Source organism: Pelophylax lessonae (genome assembly GCF_965119305.1).
Source record: "Pelophylax lessonae genome assembly, chromosome: 4".
Classification (NCBI taxonomy): Eukaryota; Metazoa; Chordata; class Amphibia; order Anura; family Ranidae; genus Pelophylax; species Pelophylax lessonae.
In genome coordinates, this window is record NC_138771.1 from 533,059,971 (window position 1) to 533,085,320 (window position 25,350).

The 25,350-nt window shown below is 40.4% G+C and overlaps 1 protein-coding gene across 1 annotated transcript in view; it reads left to right on the forward strand.

The window, feature by feature from the left end:
• Positions 1 to 22,618, forward strand: part of LOC309553188 (substance-P receptor) — a 409,398-nt gene extending 386,780 nt beyond the window's left edge. Inside the window, exons 3-5 of the mRNA XM_082254133.1 lie at positions 7,676 to 7,826; positions 10,145 to 10,335; positions 21,509 to 22,618. Of these exons, the coding sequence (XP_082110259.1) occupies positions 7,676 to 7,826; positions 10,145 to 10,335; positions 21,509 to 21,803 (637 nt within the window). The 3' untranslated portion in view covers positions 21,804 to 22,618. The remainder of the gene's footprint in view (positions 1 to 7,675; positions 7,827 to 10,144; positions 10,336 to 21,508) is intronic.
• The last annotated feature ends 2,732 nt before the right edge of the window (positions 22,619 to 25,350 follow it).

The following is a 25,350-nucleotide window of genomic DNA, read 5'->3' on the forward strand; positions in this document are numbered from 1 at the left end:
ATGATATTAAAGTTTGTAATCTTAGCTCAACAATGTCTCTTCTTTTGCTCTCAGCCTCCTCCAAATCTCCAAATGTATTTGTTGCTGCGGAGATCTAACTTTCTCTTAGAGGGTGGCTATGTTTGTTCTCTATGGTCCTACCAGGGTTGCCATCAGGGTCAGCCCATACACATGTAGGGGGCCCAGGCATCACGAGGGGCCTGGACATCCTAAGGGGCCCGGCCGCCCAGGCCCTGACCAACGAGAGTGAGTTGCTGCTGCAGTAACTAGCAATTGCTAAAGCAGGGTGGCCATGGAGTAACCTGATGCAGCTCACTTAGTTAGATGTCATCTGCACTCCAACTCTCCCTGCAGACCAGATGCTGGTTTGGGTGCCATGCCAGTAGTAGGTTAGCCGCAGTGCTCACTGTAGACTGGTCTGGAAAACAAGTTGTTAGACATCATAATAGTAAATTGATTGATAATGTTGCTGGATGTGGGCTTTTGCTGTGAAGGACAGTGGGCTGGCCCTGGGGAATGTTGGGGGCCAGGCCTGGGTCTGGGGGGGGCTGTGTAAGGGGCCCCACATTTTCTGATGGCTGCCCTGGGACCTACTATATGTAGAAATGTCCGCTCCGGAGATAGACTATGAATCATCGGGTTTGTAGCGTGCCAACAGCAGTCCACATGACCTCAACTAACGTGTACTGCTTATTCCAAACAAATGGAAGTGGGGGGGGGGGGGGGGGGTGGAGAAAAAAGGATATTACAAGGAGGCATAAGAGCACAATAAGAAAATATTTCACAATGTCACTATGTAGTGCATGTGTATGGAATATTTTTGTATCTTGTTTAGAGTCCCTTTAATTCAGCAGTGCAAGAGTTGATTCATTCCAGCAGTCCAAGGGGTTTATAATGTCCAGTCCAGCAATGGTAGTAGAGCTCTATAGTTTGATTAAGGCAACTGAATTAGAAATATGAAATGTTGCAGGCAGACACTAAAATAAATGCCCCTTGTGACTCATAAACTGATGACCAAAGGCTATTTCAGGACTCTACCTTGTCACGCCATCCAGAAAATGGCTATTCAGATGCTGGAGTACTTCATTTAGTAGTGTTGTATTATGCTGGACACTTCCTTGGAAACCTGTGTTGTTTTATTCCTTTGGATAGATGGTGATATATGAACATCGGTTACAGCTTTCATATGTGGATTAATGGAACTGCTGATTACTACAGCTGTTGTGTTCAGACTGTAGAACAATGCCAAACTACTTGCATCATTTAAGGCTGCTTTGTGCTTTGCTAGTTTATGGAGATCATTCTGCTGAAAGAGAACCAGTCACACATTTGTGATAATTTGAACTTGCACTAGAGCTGTAGTTGGGGGAGATGGCAACGTTTTTACCCCCCCCCCCCCTTAAATGGCAAAGGCTGTCAGTCTGGGGTGTACACATGCTGCAGCTTCAATGCTTTATGGCAAAAATTATACCCCCTCATGTGAATGGAGTCATGCCACAACCACCCCACAACTGTATGTTATGCACGTGGTTGCAGTGCAGTGGTGTAGCATTTACAGGGTTAATAACATCTTGCCTCCCAAACGCCTCTTAAAATTGATCCATCGAAAATCACAGAGGGGTGTTAGGTATTACTGCATGTGAAAACCTGGCCTTAAAAATTAGCCCTTCAAAATGTGGCCTATATGAAATTCACATGGTCTGTGGCTAATCACAGTGGCCTGTAAAAAAAAAAAAATACAAGTACTGTAGCTCTAATTCTATTCAAATACTGTAGCTGCTGACTTTTAATATTAGGACACTTACCTGTCCAGGGATCCCACAATGTCGGCACCCCAAGCCAATTCGTCCATTGGCACCGAGTGTCGGCATCTTCACTAAGAGAAACAGGAAGAGCCTTGCGGCTTCCCAGCCTGTTTCCTACTGCACATGCTTGAGTTGCGCTGCTCTTTCTGAATGGTCCCGCTGTCTTCTGGGAACCGTGTGTCTCCCAGAATGCAGCGGGGGGCGCACAGCAATCCTATCCAGATGCGAGAGCTTGTGCCTGGTTTTAATAGGTATCCACTCCCCCCCAAAAAAGGGCCAAATGTGGCAGTGGAGGGGGTGGGGGAGGGCGCGAACAAGTGGAGCTTCCCTTTTTGGGTGGAGCTCCACTTTAAATCCTGATGAGGCCTCACCAACCCTTAAATTAACAACAGAGGTTGTGTTATTATTGTTGGCATAGTGTCAGTCACCTACTTCAGTTTAGTGACACAGTTGAAGTGATAAACGTGGTTTTTCATGTGATTTTAGCGCATTTGCACCATATTATAATAACTGTCTCCCTCAATTTGCATGACACATAACAAAGATGCGCAAAAACATGGCCCTGTTGGCTGGTTATTTTTATTCTGCTCTGTGCTTTATTTAAAGTGTAAGCCCAACTTTTTGTGCCCTTCCTTCTGACTCCTGACAAGTGTCACATTTGCTTGCCTTCATTTTGCTGAGATCAGTTCTGTGGGCCTACTCAGCGCCACACAGCCTCTACTTTAAGATCTTCACTGTTGAGTCCTGCTACTTCTGTGCTGCCATCTCTATTAATTCCAATAGAAAGTTTATACTCCTTCATGCATACTCCTTCATGCCCCTCTGGAATACCAGGATCTGACAGGGATATTCATCAAGAAGAGAATTTGTGGCATTGAGCAGCCTACACAATGAGATGGAGCGGTGACAGGGAAGGGTCCATGTGGGAGCATTTCAGAGCCCATTAATATTAAGCTAAACTGATGATTTTCTTGTTTTGATACTGAGAGATTGGAGATGACCACTTGCTGGCAGTCACTTCATAGGACTACAGCTGCACAGGAGATTTGGACCTTGTTCAGACAGGCTTTAGCTTGACTACGAGAGATGTGATGAGCAAACTAACTACAGAACTAAATAGTGTTGGCTATTACTCTAAACAAGCTGCTAGCAGACTTTTAGCAAATTCAAGAAGTGCTGAAGACTGCCTGCTAGCAGTTAAGTCACAGCCAGCACTTCCATTTTTATTCAAGTTTTCTAACTTCGGAATGGAGTAGAAGGTCACTTTAAAACCATCAACTCATCTTTTCAAAGTTTGCTGAAAGCTTTGCAGATGCTTTGTACATTAGGTGATTGTGCAATTGAAACACCACATTTGAGTATTGTTCATACTTTTTTATGTGTACATTATGTTTCAGAGCTTGCTTAGGCCCAGGAGAAGCATGGTGGACCCCCCAAAAAGCATGCCCTGAAAAACTACTTTTTAGTGCAAATTAACGGCTTGTTTACATTTGCAGATAACTCTTCAGTGGGTGTTTGACTGGAGGTGAGGGGGCATTATGTTGCCCCCTCACCATGTTTTAATCCCTAAAAACTTTGAATTGTACACGGTTTCTGTGCAGCCCCATTCACTGCAACAGAGGAGACACATTTTGCCATACTGAAAGGCAAAGCATGATGGCAGCAGGATGTGCACACCCCCATCTGCATAATGGGGATCGGCTGGGGGGGCATAAAGTTTGGCTGCTACCACTCCCCAACTGCAGATGTAAACAGGAGACTACTCAAATGTGCAAATGCTTTGTAAAATAAGGTTTTCTGTACATAAGCGTGTTACTTTTTTTTTATAAAACATGCCCCAAATGAATGGTTGCCTTCACATGTAAAGGTTTTGGTGTTTGCCCCTTGACAGCCTAACAGTTTAGTAGTACTCCTCTCTAACCAGACTGTTGAAGTGTTCAGTTTTCAACCATTGAAGTAGAAAGTTTCAGCATGTCCTGTTATACCAACCACGAAATAACCCTTTCACGAGTGAGTTTTAGTTTTAGATAAATTATAAAATAAGTTCAGAAAGCAGCACGGCAGGGGGTCAAGTTTTAAATTATAGGTTGTGACATAATGGAGTCCTTCTTTATATAGAGATTGCAATGAGCGCTGACTGTCATTTTAAAGAACTCACTAGGAGATCTCAGTAGGATGAAGCCAACTAGCTGCTTAGGGGCCTGTGTCAGTGGGCTTTTGTTTGCCTCTAGCACATTTTGCATTCCCATACAAGTCTATAGAGAGTGCAAAACCTGCTTAAATATATAAAAAAGATGGGGGGGGGGGGAATCCAACTTTGGAGAGAAGCATAGGGTGCCAACACTTCCCCCCATAGATACAGTATGGTGAATGATCAATGTCACCATAGGACAGGGAGGTTGTTGCTGGCAGAGTCACCTAGTGAAAACAAAGGGAAATAACATCCTATGAAAAGGAAACGAATGCAGCCACCACATCTAAGGACTGGTAAGCTGAATATATATTAAATTTTTGTTTATAGGTTTAAATACACTTTAACGCTGGGTTCACAATGTTGTGGTGTGTTCATTTCCAGACATTGGTTCACAACACGCCAGTTGCTGTGTTCAGACTGCCCATTCATTTTTTGTAATGTAGTGAATCACAACACAAGGTAGTATGTTATTGTGGGTTGTGATGTGCTGCAACAGACGTCTATTGGCAAGATGTGTTGGGGTAACATTAGGAATAACTGATATTGGTTCCAGAACCTTGCTGCTAATAACATATTTAGTACCTCCCATTTTATCCATGAATCCCGATGGCTAACAATCTCCTTGTTAGTTGATCCCAGTAGCCCCTACTGACTACCATTCTGGAATGCTCTACAATTGTGACACTTAATCTCTACAATCCCACCAGCAGAACCATTATTTCACCCACAACATCTATTGAGATTACTTACTTATATTCTGTGAAAATTCTTCTACAACACTCCCTTTCCTATATACTTATTTATCCACCCTAGGGCAAGAAGGCCACCCCCCTTTCCTCTCGGCTTAGTAATGGGATCTTTAGCTCATTGGTGGTATAGAAGGGACTTATTCATCAAATTACTCCATCCCTACCCAATAAATGCTGGAGACGTGGTCGAGAGAAAAACCTGATCCTCCACATACTTTGGTCTTGTCCAAAACGTTCCTCCTTTTGATAGACTGTATGTAGTATTTTTCAACGTTTTGCAAATTGTCAGGTACATTGGGAACTTTCATTTTTCCAACTTCACAAAAAATCAATACCGTCTAAAATCTATAATCGTTCTACATTGTGACACTTTTTGAACGCTGCTAGGGTGTGCATTCCGGCCTGTTAGAGTTTAGAAGCTCCTTCCTCAATTCAACTTTGGATTTATAATGTGATGAATGGAGGAATTAATATATTCACAACTAAATAGGTCTGAAGCATTTAATAAGACCTGGTTTTATTGGCATCAATTTTCTTTTACGAGTGAAGGTAAACATCTTCTGTATGGTCAGAATTAAAGTATAACTAAAGGCAAAACTTAGTTTTGGACAGAGTGGAGAGAGATTAGAACACGTGTCAGCTTTTATTGCTGTCTGTGGCCCCTTTAAGGAGATTCACCCCCTCTATTTGTCTTGTTTACCATTATCACTGAAAGTGAAAATAAAAGAAAATCCCAAATTTTTGGTTGTTCCCATAAAAGAAAAAGAGGGGAAATCTTCCAATGGGGACACTAGTTCTGGTGATCTGGGGGTCCCCCAGGTCATTTTCTCTCTTACTGATGTGTGCTGATGAGGCTGCACTGATGGGCACTGATCAGAACTGATGAATTGGCTCTGATAGGCACTGATAGGTGGCACTGATGGGCAGTGATGAGGCTGCACTGATGGGTACTGATGAGGTAGCACTCCTGGAAACTGATGAGGAAGCAGTGATGAGGCTGGACTAATAGGTGGCACTGATGGACACTGATAGGTGGCACTGATGGGCTCTGATAGGTGGCACTGAAGGGCAATAAGAAGTGGCACTAATAGGTGGCACTGATGGCTACTGATAGGCACTGATAGGTGACACTGATGATGAGGCACTGATGGGCACTGATTGGCAGCACTGATGGACAATGATAGGTGGCACTGATGGGCACTGATTGGCAGTACTGGTGGGCACTGATTAGCAGCACTGGTGGGCACTGATTAGCTGTACGTGTTGGCACTGATAGGTGGCACTGGTTGGCAATGATTAGCAGCATTGATGGGCACTGTGTGGGACCGATGTCCCTGTAACAGAAGCCAGTTACCAGCTTTCTTCCTTTCTCCTCTCGCTGTCAGCGTGAGGAGTAAAAAAGCCGATGGGCGGCTCCTGTTTACTTCCATGAACAGCTGTCATTGGCTGACTGCTGATCACGTGACAAAGGAATGTGATTTGTCCTTTATCCTGTTCTGTGATCAGCCATGTTCAAAAGACTCGACGATCACAGAGCGTGCCACCCACGTGCCGCAGGGTGTGCGTGAGAAGCGTGTTTACGGGAGGATGTCTATTGACGCCCTCCCAGCACTGGAAGCCCACGCTGTAGCTGTCTTTCGGCTATAGCATGGATTATAAGTGGTTAACTTGCAGGGATTTCCTCTCACTTTCTGTTTGACTATGGGACATGTGATTTGTCCTTTATCCTGTTCTGTGATCAGCCATGTTCAAAAGACTCGACGATCACAGAGCGTGCCACCCACGTGCCGCAGGGTGTGCGTGAGAAGCGTGTTTACGGGAGGATGTCTATTGACACCCTCCCAGCACTGGAAGCCCACGCTGTAGCTGTCTTTCGGCTATAGCATGGATTATAAGTGGTTAACTTGCAGGGATTTCCTCTCACTTTCTGTTTGACTATGGGACAAGAAGTGAAGAAAAATCTCTGCAATGAGACAAAAAAATGTGACGGGTTATATAATGCTTTATCCAAAATAAAAAGAAAAATGTTTTGCTCATAATTCTACTTTAAAATATTTAATCTACCCTTCAAACCAGTCTCATTCCTCCCTCCTTGACACAGATGGTTTTCACAGCACCTCTTTCCCTGCCTGCCAACATGTGGCTGGCTTTCCCTCAGTGACTCTAACACCACCCATCCCCTTTTCATTCTATTCAACCTTGGAACCCCTGACCCTTTTTTAATACTCTGTTTGAGCACCCCTTCCTTCATCTTCTATTACAGCCTTACTACTGTTCCAATGTCCCCTATATATTTAAAAACAGAGATATAGTGGTTGATTTACTAAAGGCAAATAGACTGTTGCTTCAGAGCTTAGTAAATGAGGTAAAGCTTCACTTTGCAAGGAATACCCAATCACGTACAAGGAAAATTAAAAAAACAGCATTTTTGCTACCACGTGATTGGATGATGGAAGTCAGCAGAGCTTCTGCTTATTTACTAAGTTCTGGAGCAACTGCACTTGCAGAGTGCACAGTCTATTTGCAATTGGTAAATCAACCCCATACTGTCCAAAAGACACTTAACATCTGTCACCCTAGTCACCTTTACATTTTACAGACACGCCTCTTCCAAGTGCATTATAATACATCTGTCAATCTAATTTATTAAACTGTATCTCTGTCAAATAACTGTGCACAGTTTTTGTAAATGATGTGTATTGTATAGAAGTATATGGCTTCCTTCTATGGCTCATTATTTGACTGTAAAATAAATAAATGAAATTTCAACGCACCAGCATGCAAAATTAGTATTTTTGGACTGATCATCTCACTGAACCACCCAGAATATTATTAATAAAAGAAGATACATGCATAAATCTATAGTTACATGAACATAATTTATGAATGGCTGTCACGGTTTAATTTACCCTGTATCCTTTCCCTAGGTACCAGGTATTGGTCTTCTGCCTTATCTACATACTGCCTCTGTTGGTAATAGGGTGTGCTTACACTTTCATTGGCATGACCTTGTGGGCCAGTGAAATCCCTGGAGATTCTTCAGACCGCTACCATGAGCAGGTGGTAGCCAAACGCAAGGTGGGTAATAGTCTCAGCTGATAACCAAGACTAAATATTTCTTTACAATAAGTATTATAAAACTGGGCAGATCTGTGAAATCTGTGGGAAAAATTTGTTGTCAATGGTAACCATATTTCAGACTTCATTTTCTCAATGCTAACTTGAGAATGAAATGTTCTTTGTATGGAGGAAGTACATAAGGCATGGAAACTGCATTAGGCACTGGGGGGAATTTACTAAAACTGGAGCATTCAGAATCTGTAGCTGTGCAAAGTAACTTATCAGCTTCTATCTTCACCTTGTTCAGTTAAAGAGGAAGTAAACTCTATTGCATAATTTGTACCTAGAGGTAAGCCTATAATAAGGCTTACCTATAGGTACTGTAAATACAGAATCTCCTAAATAGATTCGGTTTAGGAGATATATACATTACATGCAGCCGATGACATCATCGGCGCATGCGCTCTGAAGGAAAGACAACCCGTGCCGTTCCTTCAGATACCTGTGCCGTAAATGACGGCTCCTCCATGCATGCGCGGGAGCAACATAATCGCGGCTCTGGCCTGTCCCACAGCAGGAGTTTGCGGACCCCGAAGAAAGACTGGGTGAAGACGGACGCTGCCTCCAGCAATTGCATCGCATCGCTGGAGGGCTTCGTTTCCAGGTAAGTGAGATGCATACTAGCACATTATGCCTTTACCTTGCATTTCCAAAAAAACAACCGTTTCAAGCTTTGACAATGAAACCTGGAAGCTGATTAGTTTCTTTGCTGAGCTGCACCAAATTTTTCACTCCAATTTGTGTAAATCATCTCCACTGTTTATTACACTCTGGTTACTCTGGACCTCACATTGAGATGCTCCAAGCTGATTTCCAAAAATGTAGACCGACAGTGAAGCAAATTTGTTAGCAACCTTCACATTTAAAGCTGAACTCCATGCAGGTATAAAACAGCACAAAAGGGCGTGCGCCAGCCAGGTACCTCATCCGTATAGCTCAAACACCACAACAAAAAAATTTTGAGCAAACTTTACCAGTACCAAAGGGAGGCACACATTTAAAATATTATAATTTTTATTGATTTCAATGTATAAAACAAAGTGGTCTAGATGGCCCTAAAACAATCACAATTTAGGTTTCCCATGGGGCACGGAATTTGCATACATGTACAAAATTGTTGCACTTAATTATGATTGTTTTAGGGCTATGTGGCCCACTTTGTTTTATACATTGATATCAATAAAAATTATAATATTTGGTACTGGTAAAGATATAAAAGACTGAAAATAATGCAGCTCTGCCTTCATTATAACATCATCAAATTTATTTTTAAAAACAAGCAGCATAAGTATCTGAATTTGACTTGACTATCAGTCTGGTGCAGTCCCTGTAAAGCTGAGCTCAGACTGAGAGGGGGAAAAGCAATAAAAACATCAAGCCTATTGTGTTGTAGTGTTCTGCTAACAAGGGATATGCTGATAGGAGGAGAGATCTGCATGACATATAGATGAGCTCGTCAGTGCGTTGCTTCTCTTTTCACAATCAAGTTACATGGTGGGGAGGGACAAGATCTGTAGAGTCCTTTCACACAGGCTTTCCGCCCGGCAGACTCCATTTTGCTCAGTGGGGATCGATCCGCTGATCCCCCCTGAGCAGGCGGATAACAGGTCCATCTCGACTCTCTGTGCTGAGATGGACCTGTCAGATCCCCGCTCTCCTCTATGGGAGATAAAAACGGGCCGCCTGTCCGTTTTCATACGATCCAATCCTCCAGACGGTTGGAAAATAGGGTTTCCATCCGTCTGGATTTCACGGACAGGATCGGGTAGCAGCGGGTGTCAGAGGATATGTCACCGCTGACCTCCACCGCTTCATAGGGCTGCATGGAGCGTCCGATCAGGTCCGCCTGAAAAACTGACAGGGACCTTATCGGAAAGCCCATGTGAAAGGACCTGTAAGGGTTGCTTAACTGCAGCACAGACATAGACAGATGTACAAATTATTTTGGCAGGTGAACTAGATCCAATATATGTTTTTCATCTGTCTATATATCTGTTTGAGTTCAGCTTTCATTTTTCAATTTAACCAGCACATGTGATTGCAAAGAGTACCTTATCATGTGCAAGGAAATTAAAGAAACAGCATTTTGCTTGCACATGATTGGATGATGGAAGTCAGCAGAGATTCTGCTCATTTGAAAAGCTCTGGAGCAACTGCATATTTGCCTTTAGTAAATCAACCCCTAAACCTTTTAATGCTGATTATTACACAGCCTGTAAGGTGCATTAAAGAACCCTTTTGGCATCTGGGTAATTGTCACATTTTGTGTTCTGCAGGTGGTGAAGATGATGATCGTGGTAGTTTGCACATTTGCAATTTGCTGGCTGCCGTTTCATATTTTCTTCTTGCTACAGACGCTTGATGAAATGAACCAGAAATTCTTCCAGCAGTTTTACCTGGCCATTATGTGGCTCGCCATGAGCTCCACCATGTACAACCCCATTATTTATTGTTGTTTGAATGACAGGTGAGTCAGAGCAAAACCTCTGTTATCTATAGTACTGCAACAACATCCAGAGACTAGCCAGCATTAGTTTCCAAAGTCTGTGCACAATACCTTATAATAGAAGCAATTATCATATACATGAAATGTGTCATTTCAGCGCAAAGTAGAGATTACCCCTTAAAGTGATTGTAAAGTCTTGTTTTAAAAAAGTAAAAATAAATAGCAAACATGTTATGTTATAGTTTCCTCCTCTGCGTAGTTGATTTTGCACAGAGCAGCCCCTTCTCGGGTCCCTCGATCTTGCTCCCGGCCCCTCCCTCCTATCGAGTGCCCCCACAGCAAGCAGCTTGCTATGGGGGCACCCGACCTGAGCTGCAGCCCCATTTGTCCATTCAGACACAAAGCTGCCATTCAGCCCTGCCCCCTCTCTCCTGATTGGCTCACTTACTTTGATTGACAGCCACAGGAGCCAGGAGGGAGAGTCCCAGGACAGCCGAGGGACTCGTGGACATCGCTGGACAGAGAGGGGGCACAGGTAAGTATTAGGGGTGCTGGGGGGGCTGCTACACACAGAAGTTGATGAACACTGGCCTATATTATGGCAATTAACTGACAAGAGGTGCCCCTGTAGGTGGCTACAAGTGCCTGGCACCTAATTGTCAGTATTAGTCAGCTATCATTGGGGCCCTTCTCTCAAGGGAAACCTACTCAATATTCGGTGGGTTGTTATAAAATTATGGCTGGCCAATTCTAATGTTTAAAAAATATACCTCAGCAAAATTTAGGTAGGGTTGCACTGATACCGCTTTTTTATCAGGGAGTACGCTTACCGATACTTTCACTGATACTGAGTACCGATACTTTGTTGTGTGATTTGCGTCAAAACAAAATAACAGGGCACAAATCGCACTGCAAAGAATTGCATGCAATTTGAACATGAATGTGGTGTGATTCCTGTCCAAATCACATGCGATTTTTCTCACTGCTCCTGTGTGTGTGTATAGAAAGAGAAGTGCCAACTAGTGAGCAGTTTATTAAAAATGCAAAATCTGCATAGTGTGGGGGTATGATGGCTTGCACAAAACTTCAATTTTTCAAGGTCAACATGTTTATATTGAGCTCCAGGTTTCCTTATCATGTTGTACATGTCACTTTTTAAGTGGGTTTGTGCCCTGTCTCTGTTACCTGTGAAGGATTCATATACGTGCTTGTCAAATACACCCCACGAAAACTGTTTAATAAAGCCCTATTCTTAGAGAAAATATCTTTAAAGACATGCAAATAGAAGAGTTAAAGAACGATCAACCAATAGAGAATGTTGGCTAACACTATAAGCTAGGAACATTCAACCAGAATAATGGGTGGGGGGGGGGATGTGGACCTCAGCCCTCAGCACTATTCACAAAGTGTATGGTGATTCATCTGTGAAAAAATGGGTTTTAGGCCAAGCAAACCTCTAGCTGCTGTGGGAAGTGAAATATATAGCAGCGGTATTATTACTGCTGCTAAATACAACAACTTTTAGATGAGGGCTTCTGGTTGTTGGGGAGTTGGCTCCTGCTAGCGTCCTAACAACCAGTAACTCACCCCCATCCAGCACATTCAATTATCAGCTGACATTACACCCGTTACAAACACAACAAGGTATTGTTTGTGACTTATGTGTGAATTGCGTGAGACATTCACAAATCAATTTGTTTTTATAAACCCCCATGAGAAAAAATATAATTACATGAGGGCGGGGTAAATTACAGTAGTTGTTTACAAAAGGACAAAAAATGTTTCTCTGTGCTGGCCTAAGGTGGAACTGCTGCAACTCAATTCCTGGAAGAGGAATAAATGGTAAACTGAAAATTGTGGTGCGCTGTTCCTTTAGTGTGTAAACAAGTGTAAACAAATATAACTAAATTAATAAAATCAATCTAGCTAAATTGAGTGAATCACACAACATACAATGAGTCAACTCATGCAAGCTGTGTGCATAAATTGTGCTCTGATTGTAAATTACAAATACAATAAAGTATACAACAAAGTGCACAAATACAGATAAAAAAATATAAAATTAATAATATATAAACACGTGCAAGAATAATAGTGCCAAAGTCTCAGTGCAACATATGAAAAATTCATGAATCAGGTTCACAACTTTGCAAAAGTGCACAAAGCAGGTAGAAAAGTGCATAAATATCCAATGCTCCACTCCGCGTCCACCAGTGCTCAAAAGCTGAGAAAAGTGCTCCATCAGCAAGATAAGATTGACCTCTTACCAGACACAATGGATCCCTATTACAGAGAAGGGGTGCCCATGGATGCAGATATCTCAAAAACCATGTCTCCAAATACTTGCTGGGATAGGCTCCACATATCCAGAAACCATATATAAAATAGGAAGAAGCCTGTGTAAATCAGCCAGACATTTTATTAAAAAAAGTAATGGTTACACTTACATAGAGGTTAAAAAATTTAAGCATGAGAGTTCTGGGAGAAGGCGCCTATAAAAGGCTCCGGCTGGGAGCTCAGGTTAGGAGCTCCAGGAGTAGCCATCCTACACATGCAGCGGTAATCCCGTTTTTTCTCCCCCCGGCATCAGAAGTCTTGTAGTTCTTTCGGGAATCTAAATTTTGCCATTCAGCCCTCTTTCTTGAAATTCCCAGATATACCAAGATGGACTGCAGCCAGGAATGAAAAAATAATTCAAGAATAAAAACAATGGCAACTGATCTCTAAGAAAAGAATCTGAAAAAATTCTCGGCCCGGGAATGAAGAATGAAATATGAGGAGAAGGATATTGGGGGAAAGACAGGGCGGGGCTGGGGAAGGAGGGGAGGGGGGGGGGTAAAAAGAAGAAACTACAAGATCATCAGTAGGAAGAGGAAGGGAGGGAAGTTGGGAGAGTGGGGGGATGGGGGAATGGAGGAGGGGGGTAAGGGAAAAGGGTTATTGTGCCGGAAACTTTGTGTTCTCTTGAGTCTCTCTCTCACTCCTGGATTGGATTCCTCTCTTTGCCCCAGTGAGCCCCCCCAAGCTCTTTTCCGGCCCCATCTTTGGATGGGGGGGCGGAGGAGGGGCCAAGAGAGGGAAGAGAGAAGAGGGGAGAGATAGAGATTCAATATGATAACTTTGAATTTTGGATTTACAATGTTAGAGGGTTAAATACCCCTGAATAAAGACATAAGGTACTTTGGAAAATGTAAAGATACTCTGCAAACATAATATTTTTACAAGAGACACATATAGCACAGAATACAAATGTAAAATTGTACTCAAATTCATACCTAACATGATACTAGGGAGACTCCTCAACTAAAAGAGCAAAAGTGGTAGCAATAGGAGTAGCAAAGGAGGTTAAATTTGAAGTAGAGGACATGCAGGTAGTTCTAGAAGGTCGATATATCTTTCTGAAAGGTATTTTACATGGGATTGAATGCACACTGGCTAATGTTTATTGCCCCAATAAAAACCCAAAAGGTTATTTCAAAGAGGTCCCAGGAAAACTAGAAGAATTTTAGAAGGAAAAATTAATTTTGGCAGGAGACCTAAATTATTGTATGGATCCACAAGTAGATAGTACGTCACACATGCACTGGGGAATGGGGATCGTCAACTAAGAATGGTAAAGAAGAAATTACATCAGTGTCAACTGGTGGACATGTGGAGAGCTCAATATCCTTGTAAAAAGGACTATTCATTCCAATGGAACATAGGTTTCTGGAGTCAGTGGTCACTGATCACATCATCAATAGAAATAACATCAATCACAGATCATGCCCCAGTAGTAGTAAAGCTAAGACTCGTGGGAATTCAAACTAAAAGAGGTACATAGAGGCTAAATGAAGAACTAATACAGGATTTAGAAATAGAAAATAAAATAAAAAAAGAATAGAGCAATATTTTAAAACTAATGTGTCTCCAGAGCTTTCAAAAGCCACAGTAAGGGAAGCACACAAGGCCTATATTACAGAAATCTTGATCTCTTTTGCAGCAATAAAAAAGAAAGTAAAATCTAGGGAGATGGAAAAACTAGTAACAGAGATATATGAACTGGAATAGACACACAAAAAAGCAGACACAGAAGTACAACAGATATTATTATAAAAAGACCAATTAAAAGGTCTAATGGTAGCAAAAGAAACATATAAATGGGGGAATGAACCAGGGAAATACCTTGTTAAAATCCTAAAAAATAAAAAATCAATACAATATATAGAAAAGATGAAAAATTACAAAGAAGAGATGGTGTATACAACACCAGAAATTGCAAATGTCTTCTATAGTTATAACAGTGCCCTTTATTCAATTAGGGAAAACAAGACAAGAGAGGATGAAATAAAAAAAAAGGAAACATATGATACAGGAATATCTGAAGGAGGCAAAATTATCAAGTACCACAGTAGAAAGGTTGCAGGCCTTGGAGGACCTAATAACACAAGAGGAGATTAGATTACCAATAAAAAATACACCAATAGGAAAGAGCCCAGGGCCTGACGGTTTTACAACAAGATGCTATAAAAAATTTACAGAATAAATAATACCAAAAATGTGTGAAAATCTAAATAAACTGGGGGCGAGGGGGAGGAAATGAGGAAGGAGTCATTATTAGCATATGTCACAATTATACCAAAAGAAGGGAAAGATACAACGTTATGTTCCAGTTACAGACCAATAGCATTATTAAACGCAGACACAAAGATTTATGCAAAAGTATTAGCAACGAGACTGAAAGAACTGATGCCAGAGCGGATTAATGCGGTGCAAACATGGTTCAAACCAGGAAGGGAGGGAAAAGATAATGGAATAAGAACATTGCTATTGTTGCAAAAAGAGAGGAGTGGAAAATCCCCAGCCTTACTCATGTCGATAGATGCAGAAAAAGCATTTGACAGGGTGGACTGGGGACTTATGATGGAAACAATAAGAAAACTGGAAATCGGACATAAGATGGTCCAATGGTTCCAAACTTTATATAACCATCCTACAGCCTCAGTAAAGGTCAACGGAAGACTGTCACCATCCTCTGAGATGTTTGATGGAACAAGGATGCCCACTGTCACCCCTCCTGCTCATTGGAGCCTCTATTAGCAACAATACAAAATAGCGTAGATATAGGAGGGGGGGAGATAGGAGAAGAAGAACATAAGATCACAGTATATGTAGATGATATCCTGTTCTACATAACCAACCCCAGAACAACACTCCCAATCCTAATAAAGGAACTGAAAAAATATCGGGAACTCTCGAATTTAAAACTTAACCTGGTGAAATTGGAGATTCTGAACATAGGCCTAAACAATCATAGGAGAGGAGATCCTAAATGACCCACGGGTATGCATAATACATAATACAAATTGTACACAAAAACAATATAGGAGATCTTCGGTACTACACTTAATAAACGTAGTGAAAGCAATAATACCAAAAAAAAATGGCTAGACCAGAGGAAACCTTTCATAAAAGAATGGTTTGAAAAGATAACCTACATATATAAAATAGAACAACTGTGTAGAAGCGGGACAAGTCAAAAAGTTTAATAATACATGGGGAAAAAAGGATAAATTTCAAGAAAAATAGTAAATAGACAGATAAATAGATAGAATAGGTGGGATAAGGCAGAGGAGATGAGATTGGGAGGAAAAAAGGAAGAACAGGGGAGACCGGGACAAGGAAGGTGCGAGGAGGGGGGGAGGAGGAGGGAGGGATTCAGTAAGAATGTATTGATCAACTGCATTCTTATATTAGATTGTTGTTGTCTTTTTTTTGTTTGTTATAAAATCAAATAAAGTATAAAAAAAAATTAAAGCATGAAACCATGTCTCTAGTGATGGTATAACCTATTCTGGTAGTTCCGATGATGTCACACGTACTCTCCGGCCCCAACGCGTTTCCACAAAACTGACGTCTACTGGGGTTGGAGGATATCGTGTCATGTCAGCCAGCAGGCTTTGAAGAGGAAGTGACACGGGAAGTAGATTTTTAAACCGAAGATCAGATGTCACGATGCGCAAAGACCTGCCTTTCATGAATAATCCAATCGGAATTTATCCACCATTGTATTCCACAGCTCACAAACAGCAAGCTGATCACTGCCTACCAACGGGGCATATGTTTTAATGATAAAAGCATAACTATTGAACAGTTTTATACAGAAGTATAGTGCACGCTGTTGCCATCTAGCGGATACAGTATAAACCTACACATCTATATATTACATTTTTCTTTAACATATTAAAAATATACATATAGATAGTGTGATGGTATCTAATATATAAATAACCATAGTCACATAATTAATAATAAAAGATAATAAAGCACTCTGTTATCCAAAAGACTTGAGAAAAAAAAATTGCACTGAAAGTTATTGAGCAAGTATCTAAAAAAGTCTCTAAAAAATAGCTGTAGGACAACAAATATCTGTCAGGTCACCCAGAATATGACTTAATGAAACCTAGATAATTATCAAAAAGTATTGAAAAGTGTATAATACCCACAACAAATTTATAGTGAGTAGGAAAAAATGAACAAAGTGGGAAGGTTACTGAATGTATCTACAGTGCACATATAAACAAGAGAAAGTGTAATGGAGTAATTTAAAATGTTTTGATACACTATGTGATGGAAGGCTTTTTTTGATGATGTTAAGATGCTCGCATATACAGACATTGAGTACTCGTGTAGTCCTCCCCACATATTGCAGTCCCCACATATTGAAGTCCACAAATGCACCAGTGGACTCTCTCATTTCTGTCAAACAGAAAGAGCAGTCATCCAATAAATCTGAATGGACTTTCCTCACTACGTTCTTTAACCAACATAGATGGGTGGGGAATGTTTTGAACAAATATTGGAACATCCTTAGTGAAGATACCATATTAGGACCTGTGCTTCCTGAACATCAACAGGTTATTTTTAAAAAAAGCCCAAACTTTTAGGGACATTTTATCCCCCCATTCAATAGCCCCTCCTCTTGTAAATAAAATGTTTGAAAACCTGAAAGACTTCTTTCCATGCAAAAAATGCAAGATGTGCAAAACCTCTCTATTAGAACATCCACATTTTCTTCCTCTTCCACATCCAAAAAGTATGATACCCAGGATTTTATCACATGTCAGTCCAAGGGAGTAGTATATCTCCTCAGGTGCACTTGTGGACTTCAATATGTGGGAAGGACGACACAAGCACTCAATATCTGTATATGCGAGCATCTTAACAACATCATAAAAGGCCTTCCATCACATAGTGTATCAAAACATTTTTAATGACACCATAACAAAAAACCTGCTACACTTCAAGTAATAGGAATTGAGATATATTCCCCCAATTGGAGGAGTAGTAATCTCAAAAGACAAATCTCCCGTCGTGAAACACGGTGGATTTATGACCTGAAAACTTACCCCCCATGGGGCCTAAATATAGAATGGGATATAAATTCCTTTATTAATAATAGTTAAAGTTACATTGTTATATATGCACATGGTGCATTCCTTTCTCTTGTTTATATGTGCACTGTAGATACATTCAGTAACCTTGCCACTTTGTTCATTTTTTCCTACCCACTATAAATTTGTTGTAGGTATTTTTCACTTTGATACTTTTTGATACTTTTTGATAATTATCTAGGTTTCAATTAGACGTGTTGGATAAAAAAGAGTGTTTTAATAGTTTTTATTATAATTATGTAACTATAGTTATTTATATATTAGATACCATCACACTATCTATAGGTATATTTTTTAATATGTTAAAGAGGAAGTAAACCCTCCTCAGGAAGTTGTACCTATAGGTAAGCCTATGATAAGGCTTACCTATAGGTACTGTAAATATCTCCTAAACATGTACCGTTTAGGAGATATTTACCTTTAATGCAGCCAGTGACGTCACTGGCGCATGCGCTCTGAAGGAACGGCTGATCGTGCCGTTCCTTCAGAGCCCCGTGCCGTGACCGTCGGCTCCCGCGCGCGTGCGCGGGAGTGACGTCACCGCGGCTCCGGCCAATCAGATGACCGGATGCCGCGATCCCGGAAGACGAGCGACATGTCATGTCGCCCGTCATACAGGTAAGAGAGCGGCACGGCGGGGGCTCGTTCTAAGGTAAGTATTTCATAATGAGCTAGTATGCGATGCATACTAACTCATTATGTCTTTCTCTTGCAGGTTTTAAAAAAAAAAAAATTTTTTAAACAAGTTTACAACCTCTTTAAAGAAAAATGTAATATATAGATGTGTAGGTTTATATTGTATCCGCTAGATGGCAACGGCGTGCACTATACTTATGTACAGGACTGTTCAATAGTTATGCTTTTATCATTAAAACATATGCACTGTTGGTAGGCAGTGATCCACTTGCTGTTTGTGAGCTATGGAATACAATAGTGGATAGTTTTGGATTGGAATATTCATGAAAGGGCACGCCTTTGCTCATTGTGACATCTGGTCTTTGGTTTAAAAATCTACTTCCAGTATCACTTCCTCTTCAAAGCCTTTTGTCTGATGTGACACGATATCCTCCAACCTCAGTAGACGACAGTTTTGTGGAAATGCGTCGGGCCTGGAGAGTACGTGTGACAGCATGTGAACTAGCAGGATGAGTTACACCGTCACTAGAGACATTATTTCATGCTTCAATTTTTTAACCTCTATGTAAGTGTAACCAATACCTTTTTTACTAAAATGTCTGGCTTATTTACACTATGAGGCTTCTCCCTATTTTATATATGGTTTCTGGATAAGTGGAGCCTATCCTAGCAAGTATTTGGAGACTTGGTTTTTGAGATATCTGCATCCGTGGTCACCCCTTCACAAGATGCTTTGATCTCTGTAATAGGGAATAGGGATCAATTATGTCTGGTAAGAGGCCAATCTTATCTTGTTGATGGAGCACTTTTCACAGCTTTTTTATTCACTTTTCTACCTGCTATGTGTACTATTGCAAAGTGTGGCCTTGATTCATACATTTTGTATATGTTGCACTGAGACTTTGGCACTATAATTCATGCACGTGTTTATATATTCATAGTTTTGAATGTTTTATCTGTATTTGTGCACTTTGTTGTGTACATTTGTAATTTGCAATCAGAGCGCAATTTAAGCACACAGCTTGCATGAGTTGGCTCATTGTATGTTGTGTGATTCACTCAATTTAGCTAGTTTGATTTTATTCATTTAGTTACATTTGTTTACACTTTTAAAGGAACAACATGCCTCAATTTTTAGTTTACAAAATGAAGACAATCATACTTAGGAACTTTCCAATGTTGATGAGCATACAATTGGTGTGTGATATGGATTTGGGGCAAGGGGAAAGGGAAGTAGCAGCATGCTTAATGCCCCACGCTTCTATGGAGGCAACGGTTTAGTAGGGGCTTGTATAGTGCTCTGAGGTCAAATATAAGGCTAAGAGTTTAAAGCTTAGTGGGAGGCCTACACGGGATTCAATTATAGTAACATGGTACTCTAAACATACAGCATTGGCAATATTTGGACTACAAATGAGCAGTTATTGGAAAATATGGGCAACAAACATGCAATTGTTCCATTTATTGCCTTTAACCTTTTCTCCTGAGTCATGTGTGCACATCTGTGGCACCCCATATAAAAGTTAACATCTGTCCACAAACTGTTCCTTCATAAACTACAGTCTTTCCAGTTAATTTTTCAGTACACTGGCTTTCAATTGCAGTTGTCTCACAAGGAGATGTGAAGTTTTCAGGTCTGAGGCACGGTTGACAAAGTTGTGCACAGAGCAGGATGTGCACCTTTTTCCTTCCTGTTAACTTTCTCTGCCACTACCTGACCCCGAGTCGGCACTCAGCATACTATCCTGCTCTTACCTCCAACTCTTTATACTCAATCCTGTTGTCCACTTTAGCTCTCAGCATTCCTGTCATTCTCCTACTCCCAACCATCTCTCAGCTCCCTTTTCTGTACTGTACATCAAAAAAAGTTTTTATGTGCGCACTTAGGTCGCAGGATACCTAGGCTCACAAAGATAATTAGAGGTGCCACATCCTTGATACTGGAATTGGAAAATGGAAGAAAAAGAAATGGGGACTTTATTGGGGACTTTATTGGCACCGGTATTAAAAAAGTATATATTTTATTGAAAAAATCACAAAGGAATGTATTTGGAAAGAAACATAACAGAAATTTTTTTTTCTCTTTTTTCCCCCCTTTTCTCTTCCCCTTCTTCTCCGTTTCTTCCCCCATCCCCACCCCACCCCCTCTCCCTGTGTTGTTTTATGTCTGGTTCAAGCTTCCTAAGTCCTACAATTATTGTATAATACATACAGTGTGATAAACAGTTTGTACTTGTTTTTTATCTGCTTTGATACTGACCGACTGCACCGTCTGTCCACGCACTCGTCCCTGGTTGCCCCCACTTGAGGCGTCTTGGGTCCAGCGCTTGGTCGGGGTGGCACTCGATCTATTTTATATACTTTGTGAACATGATTGTATATGTTAATAAGTTTGTATTTTATCTATGTTTGAACAGTGTTCCGTTTAAATATGCTGTATTAACGGGTCACTGCATATTTACTATTACTGTTGTTGTGTTTGTGAGTGAGGCTGTTTATCCTCGCTCTTCTTTCCTGGTCTGTATCCTGTCTGTCCCATCTATTTCTGCATACTCCGCCTTCCCTTGTTCACAGAAACATTTCTGTTATGTTTCTTTCCAAATACATTCCTTTGTACTGTACATCAGCCTTCTAATCCTTCTTTTTCAGTTGGCCCCTGGAGCTGAAGGAGGAGAGAGCACAGCACAACCCTCCCTCCTTTCTCCTCCTCCCCTGTTGCTACTGCTGTCAGCCTAACTGGACAAACTGGAGAGAACTCCCAGTTGCCCAGAGACCTGCCAGGAAAACTGATTAGCCAGAGTATCCAGTCAGGTTCCAGCGAGTTCCCAGCCATAATGATAACATTGTTTGTGCTTGTAGTTCAGCTCACAGAAAGTGCGGAGGACACTGCATTTCTGGAAAGACCATGGTGATGGTGGTGAGGTTTTGGCTTGGAGCCCCAGGTCACTCTGCTAGCTAATATTAACTTGCTATTAGTAAAATGACAGAATGTCCTTTGTCCTTACTAGGATGAGGCTAGATCTACTAGTAGCAGAAGAAAAGTAATGCATGCATGCAGAACCCATCCCTTAACCAAGTAATTTTCTCACATATTAGTTGAACACGTGTTCTTTTTCTATCCTAAGGTTCCGCATTGGCTTTAGACATGTGTTTCGATGGTGCCCATTTATCCGTACGGGTGAGTATGAAGGGCTGGAATTGAAATCCACACGCTACCTTCAAACACAGAGCAGCATGTACAAAATCAGTCGTATTGAAACCACCGTCTCATCTGTCTTAAACACCAACGATGAAGAAGCAGAGGAGAATGGGAAGAGTAGCAAGCGTCTGTCCTTGGACCTCACTTCCAACGGCTCCTCTCGTAGTGTCTGTAAGACCATGTCTGACTCATCCAGCTTCTACTCCAACAACCTTGCATAAAGTCATGCCCCTTTGACATCAGGATTGTCCTGTCTAAACCATGATTAGAATTTAACTAGGCTGAATAACCCCTTGTTTGGGGGACCATTTTATATTTTATTCCCAGGATACAAGTCAAAGAAATTTTGTTTACGATTTTAGGGTTATTTTTTTTATTTATCCTGATAATTAGAGATGTTTACAACCTGAAAGGTTTTATCCTTCTTGGATGTCTTTATAGTTTGCACTTGGGTAAGAATTGTACAGTATATGACCCAGAAGGTGCTACCCCCTTATTAAATCATCTGCAGGATTGTGACATGTTTACACATTTGATTTCACCCTTTCCCTTTTACTTAAAGTGTACCTGTCACAGTGAACAATGTAAGCTGCCATGTTATGGGCTAAAATAACCTATAGAAACTAGTGATATAATGACAGCATGAGCTGAAGTGATAAGCTTTAATAAGTCAAATAATAGCCCAGTCCATATAATGGCAGCCTTCATTAGGACAACAGGTACATTTTAAGGTGTCATTCCAAAAATGGACAGGTCTATTACAAATTCCTACAAAATATGAAATATGTGCTACTCAGGGAGTTGCCAGTATTCACGGATCATAAAAATATCCTCGAGTATTAAAGATATGATAGTTTTATAAAAATTTTGTTTTTAAACTTTTTGAACCCAGATGAAAAACAAAAACATGCTGATTACCAGGTTTATATCTGCTACTTAGCTTGAGCCTGGTGCTTTATTTATAATATATTTTATTTTTTCAGTAAAAACATTTACATGAGTCAAGAAGGAGTACAATGTAAAAGAAAGTAATCTAATATATATTAGGGTGTTTGCTAGCCTTAAAATAGCTATAAATGAAGGAAATAATATAAAAGAAAAGATATAGTACACATATTTTATATAATCAATACGTTGTTCTATAATTTAGTTAGCCTATTGCAAAATATAGATATAGATAAAAGATGATATATGATTTTAATAAACCTATGGCAAGGCTCATGTTGCTCAGGGCAAAGCGACACATTATCTTGCTAATCCCCCACCTACCCACTTATATTCTATACCTTTACCAAGCTCTCCTGCTGCTCTATTCACAGGTTGGATCCCTTGGAAAAACCAGGTAAGTATGGTAGAGCATGTGATATTCTCCCCTTACCCCCAGTTTTTAGTAATCATATCTGGCTTGCTAATCACTAGGCCTGAACAATGTTAAGGGGAGAAGAAGGTCAACTGATTGGTTTATTATTAAAAATAAGGTTGATACTTACACAATTCCCTCATTATTTAGTAATATAGCATGCCCATCTAACTAATATGTACAACAGAAAGCACTATCATTGCGTGGAGTGGGGTCTCAAGTATAAACAGAAATCTGCAGTATATACTAGCCAGTATGTTCTACGGCTACAAATACATAATCAGATTTTATCTTCATTAAAAACTGCATTTCAAGATGATCATTGGATCCAAAGACAGGGGCATCTGACAATATATGCAGATAAGCTTAGCTTTGCCCTTCATTCTTCCTGTGCTACACTATTGGTCCCTACAGTTTTGATTTTAGATACAGAGTTTAATTTAGATAGATGATTCTCAACCATCAGGCTGTGACCCATTGCCAGTCTACAACCTCCCCTATCCCAGGCCTCCAACCTGCTGCAGATAGCTTAACCACCCACAGTACCCCATAGCTCCTATAATGCCCCCCATCTTTCCATAGTGGTCTCTAGTGCCCCCAGAGAGCCCTCAGCCTCCACAATGCCCCCCAGCATCACACAGTGCCACCCAGCCTTAACCCCTCAACCACTCACAGTGCTTTCCAGAAACATCATGCCCTACCACTCCACAAATTCATCTACAAAGTCCCCTAGCCCGTTCCACAACACTTCCCACAGTGACACCCAGACCCTTCCAAAATTTCAATATTTCAAAACTTCAATACATGTTTTGCATTCCCTTACTTTTATTGTGTAAATATAAACTTTATTCTTCTGTTTGGGTGTGGAAGGTTTTGGAAGAATTTACCCAGGCCCTGGTCTTAAAAAGGTTGAGGATGTGGTGCTTTCTAAATATGTCTCCGGCAATATTTAAATTAAAAGTTGAGGATCACTGTTTTAGACCAACTTGCAGGTTTGAAAAAGTTACAGAAAATTCTGCAGAACAATTAAAGATCCACATTTTTCCAAACCATAATTGCATTGCAGTGCAAAGTTTTTTTTTTTTTTTTCACAATTGCAGTGCAAAGTTTATGCAGCTATAGCTCAAGTGCCCCAGACCACCCATAATTCCTTCTGTCCTTGGTATCCCTTTTATCTACCTATTTGTAATGAGGGATTTTCAGACACATCCACTTTAGAGTCCTTGCCATCTCTCACATACAGAAAACCAGATGTATCAAAGTGTCAGTACGAAGAGGTTTCCTACAGCCGCCAGATAGATTCAAACCAGCCCTTGAAGCCTAAATATGATATCTATACATCCAACATAAAAGAAGGAAGTTACATGACAACCAAAGTTAGCAAGTAAGCTATGGGGCATTTTTGTAATAGCATCAATTTTTCTCACTAAGTAGTTTAAGCCTTATTTAATGATGCAAATTAGGGATACCCATAGCAACATTTTAGAAATAATTTTCTATTTTTTAAATTTTGGGGTAACATATTCTTTAAGCTGTTATCTGATGGCTGTTTAAAGTACTTTAAACAAACCTATAGCTCTTTGCATTACCCTTTAAAAAAAATAAAAAATAAAACTCACTTTTTAATGTAGTAATGTAGTAAGAGCAATTCTAAAATTGGTTACCAGGGGTTACAGCACATTATTATTCTAATGTTCATTCTTAAAGGGAATAATCATAAGTTAAGATAACTAAGCATTTGCTGTATTCTGTTTAAAATAAGTGATTTCTCTTCTTAAGCATAGAACACATGCCATGAAATGCTTTCTTAGAGGAACTTAAATTATTGCTACTGTTGTACATTTAAAATCTAAAGTGGATTGCTAGTGACAGTTACTTGACATGTATATTGTGATGGGATGTATCAGTTCTGATTTATGTTGCTTTTATTCTACCTTAAGTGCTAAGTTCATTATACTCTAAAAAATACAGTATTTATCTCACATTCCTGCAGCTCTGTTTAAGTAAAATGTCATCTTGCAACATAACTATTGATTGACATATGATATATTCCAAAAATAAAGTATATTTTTCATTCAAAGGACAATGCCTTTGAAGACATTAGTGTAAATGCCCCATCTCAGCTGTCTGTGGTTCTTAATGCGCTTCTCTATTTTCTTTTAAATGCCATTCAACGCTAATCAACAACACATTTGGTGATTGACGCAAAATCTTTGTTGGGAAAATGCCTTCAGCTGGTCAAAGTTTTAACTCTGACATTTTAACAGGGTATTTTGCTTAATGTGAATGTGAAACAATGCATAAGCTTTGTGCATAGACTATATCTTCAGCCTCCACCACCCCTCTGGACTGCGGTGGCATGGGACATTCTGGGAAAAGCTTGCGGACAATGGATATATACTGTATCC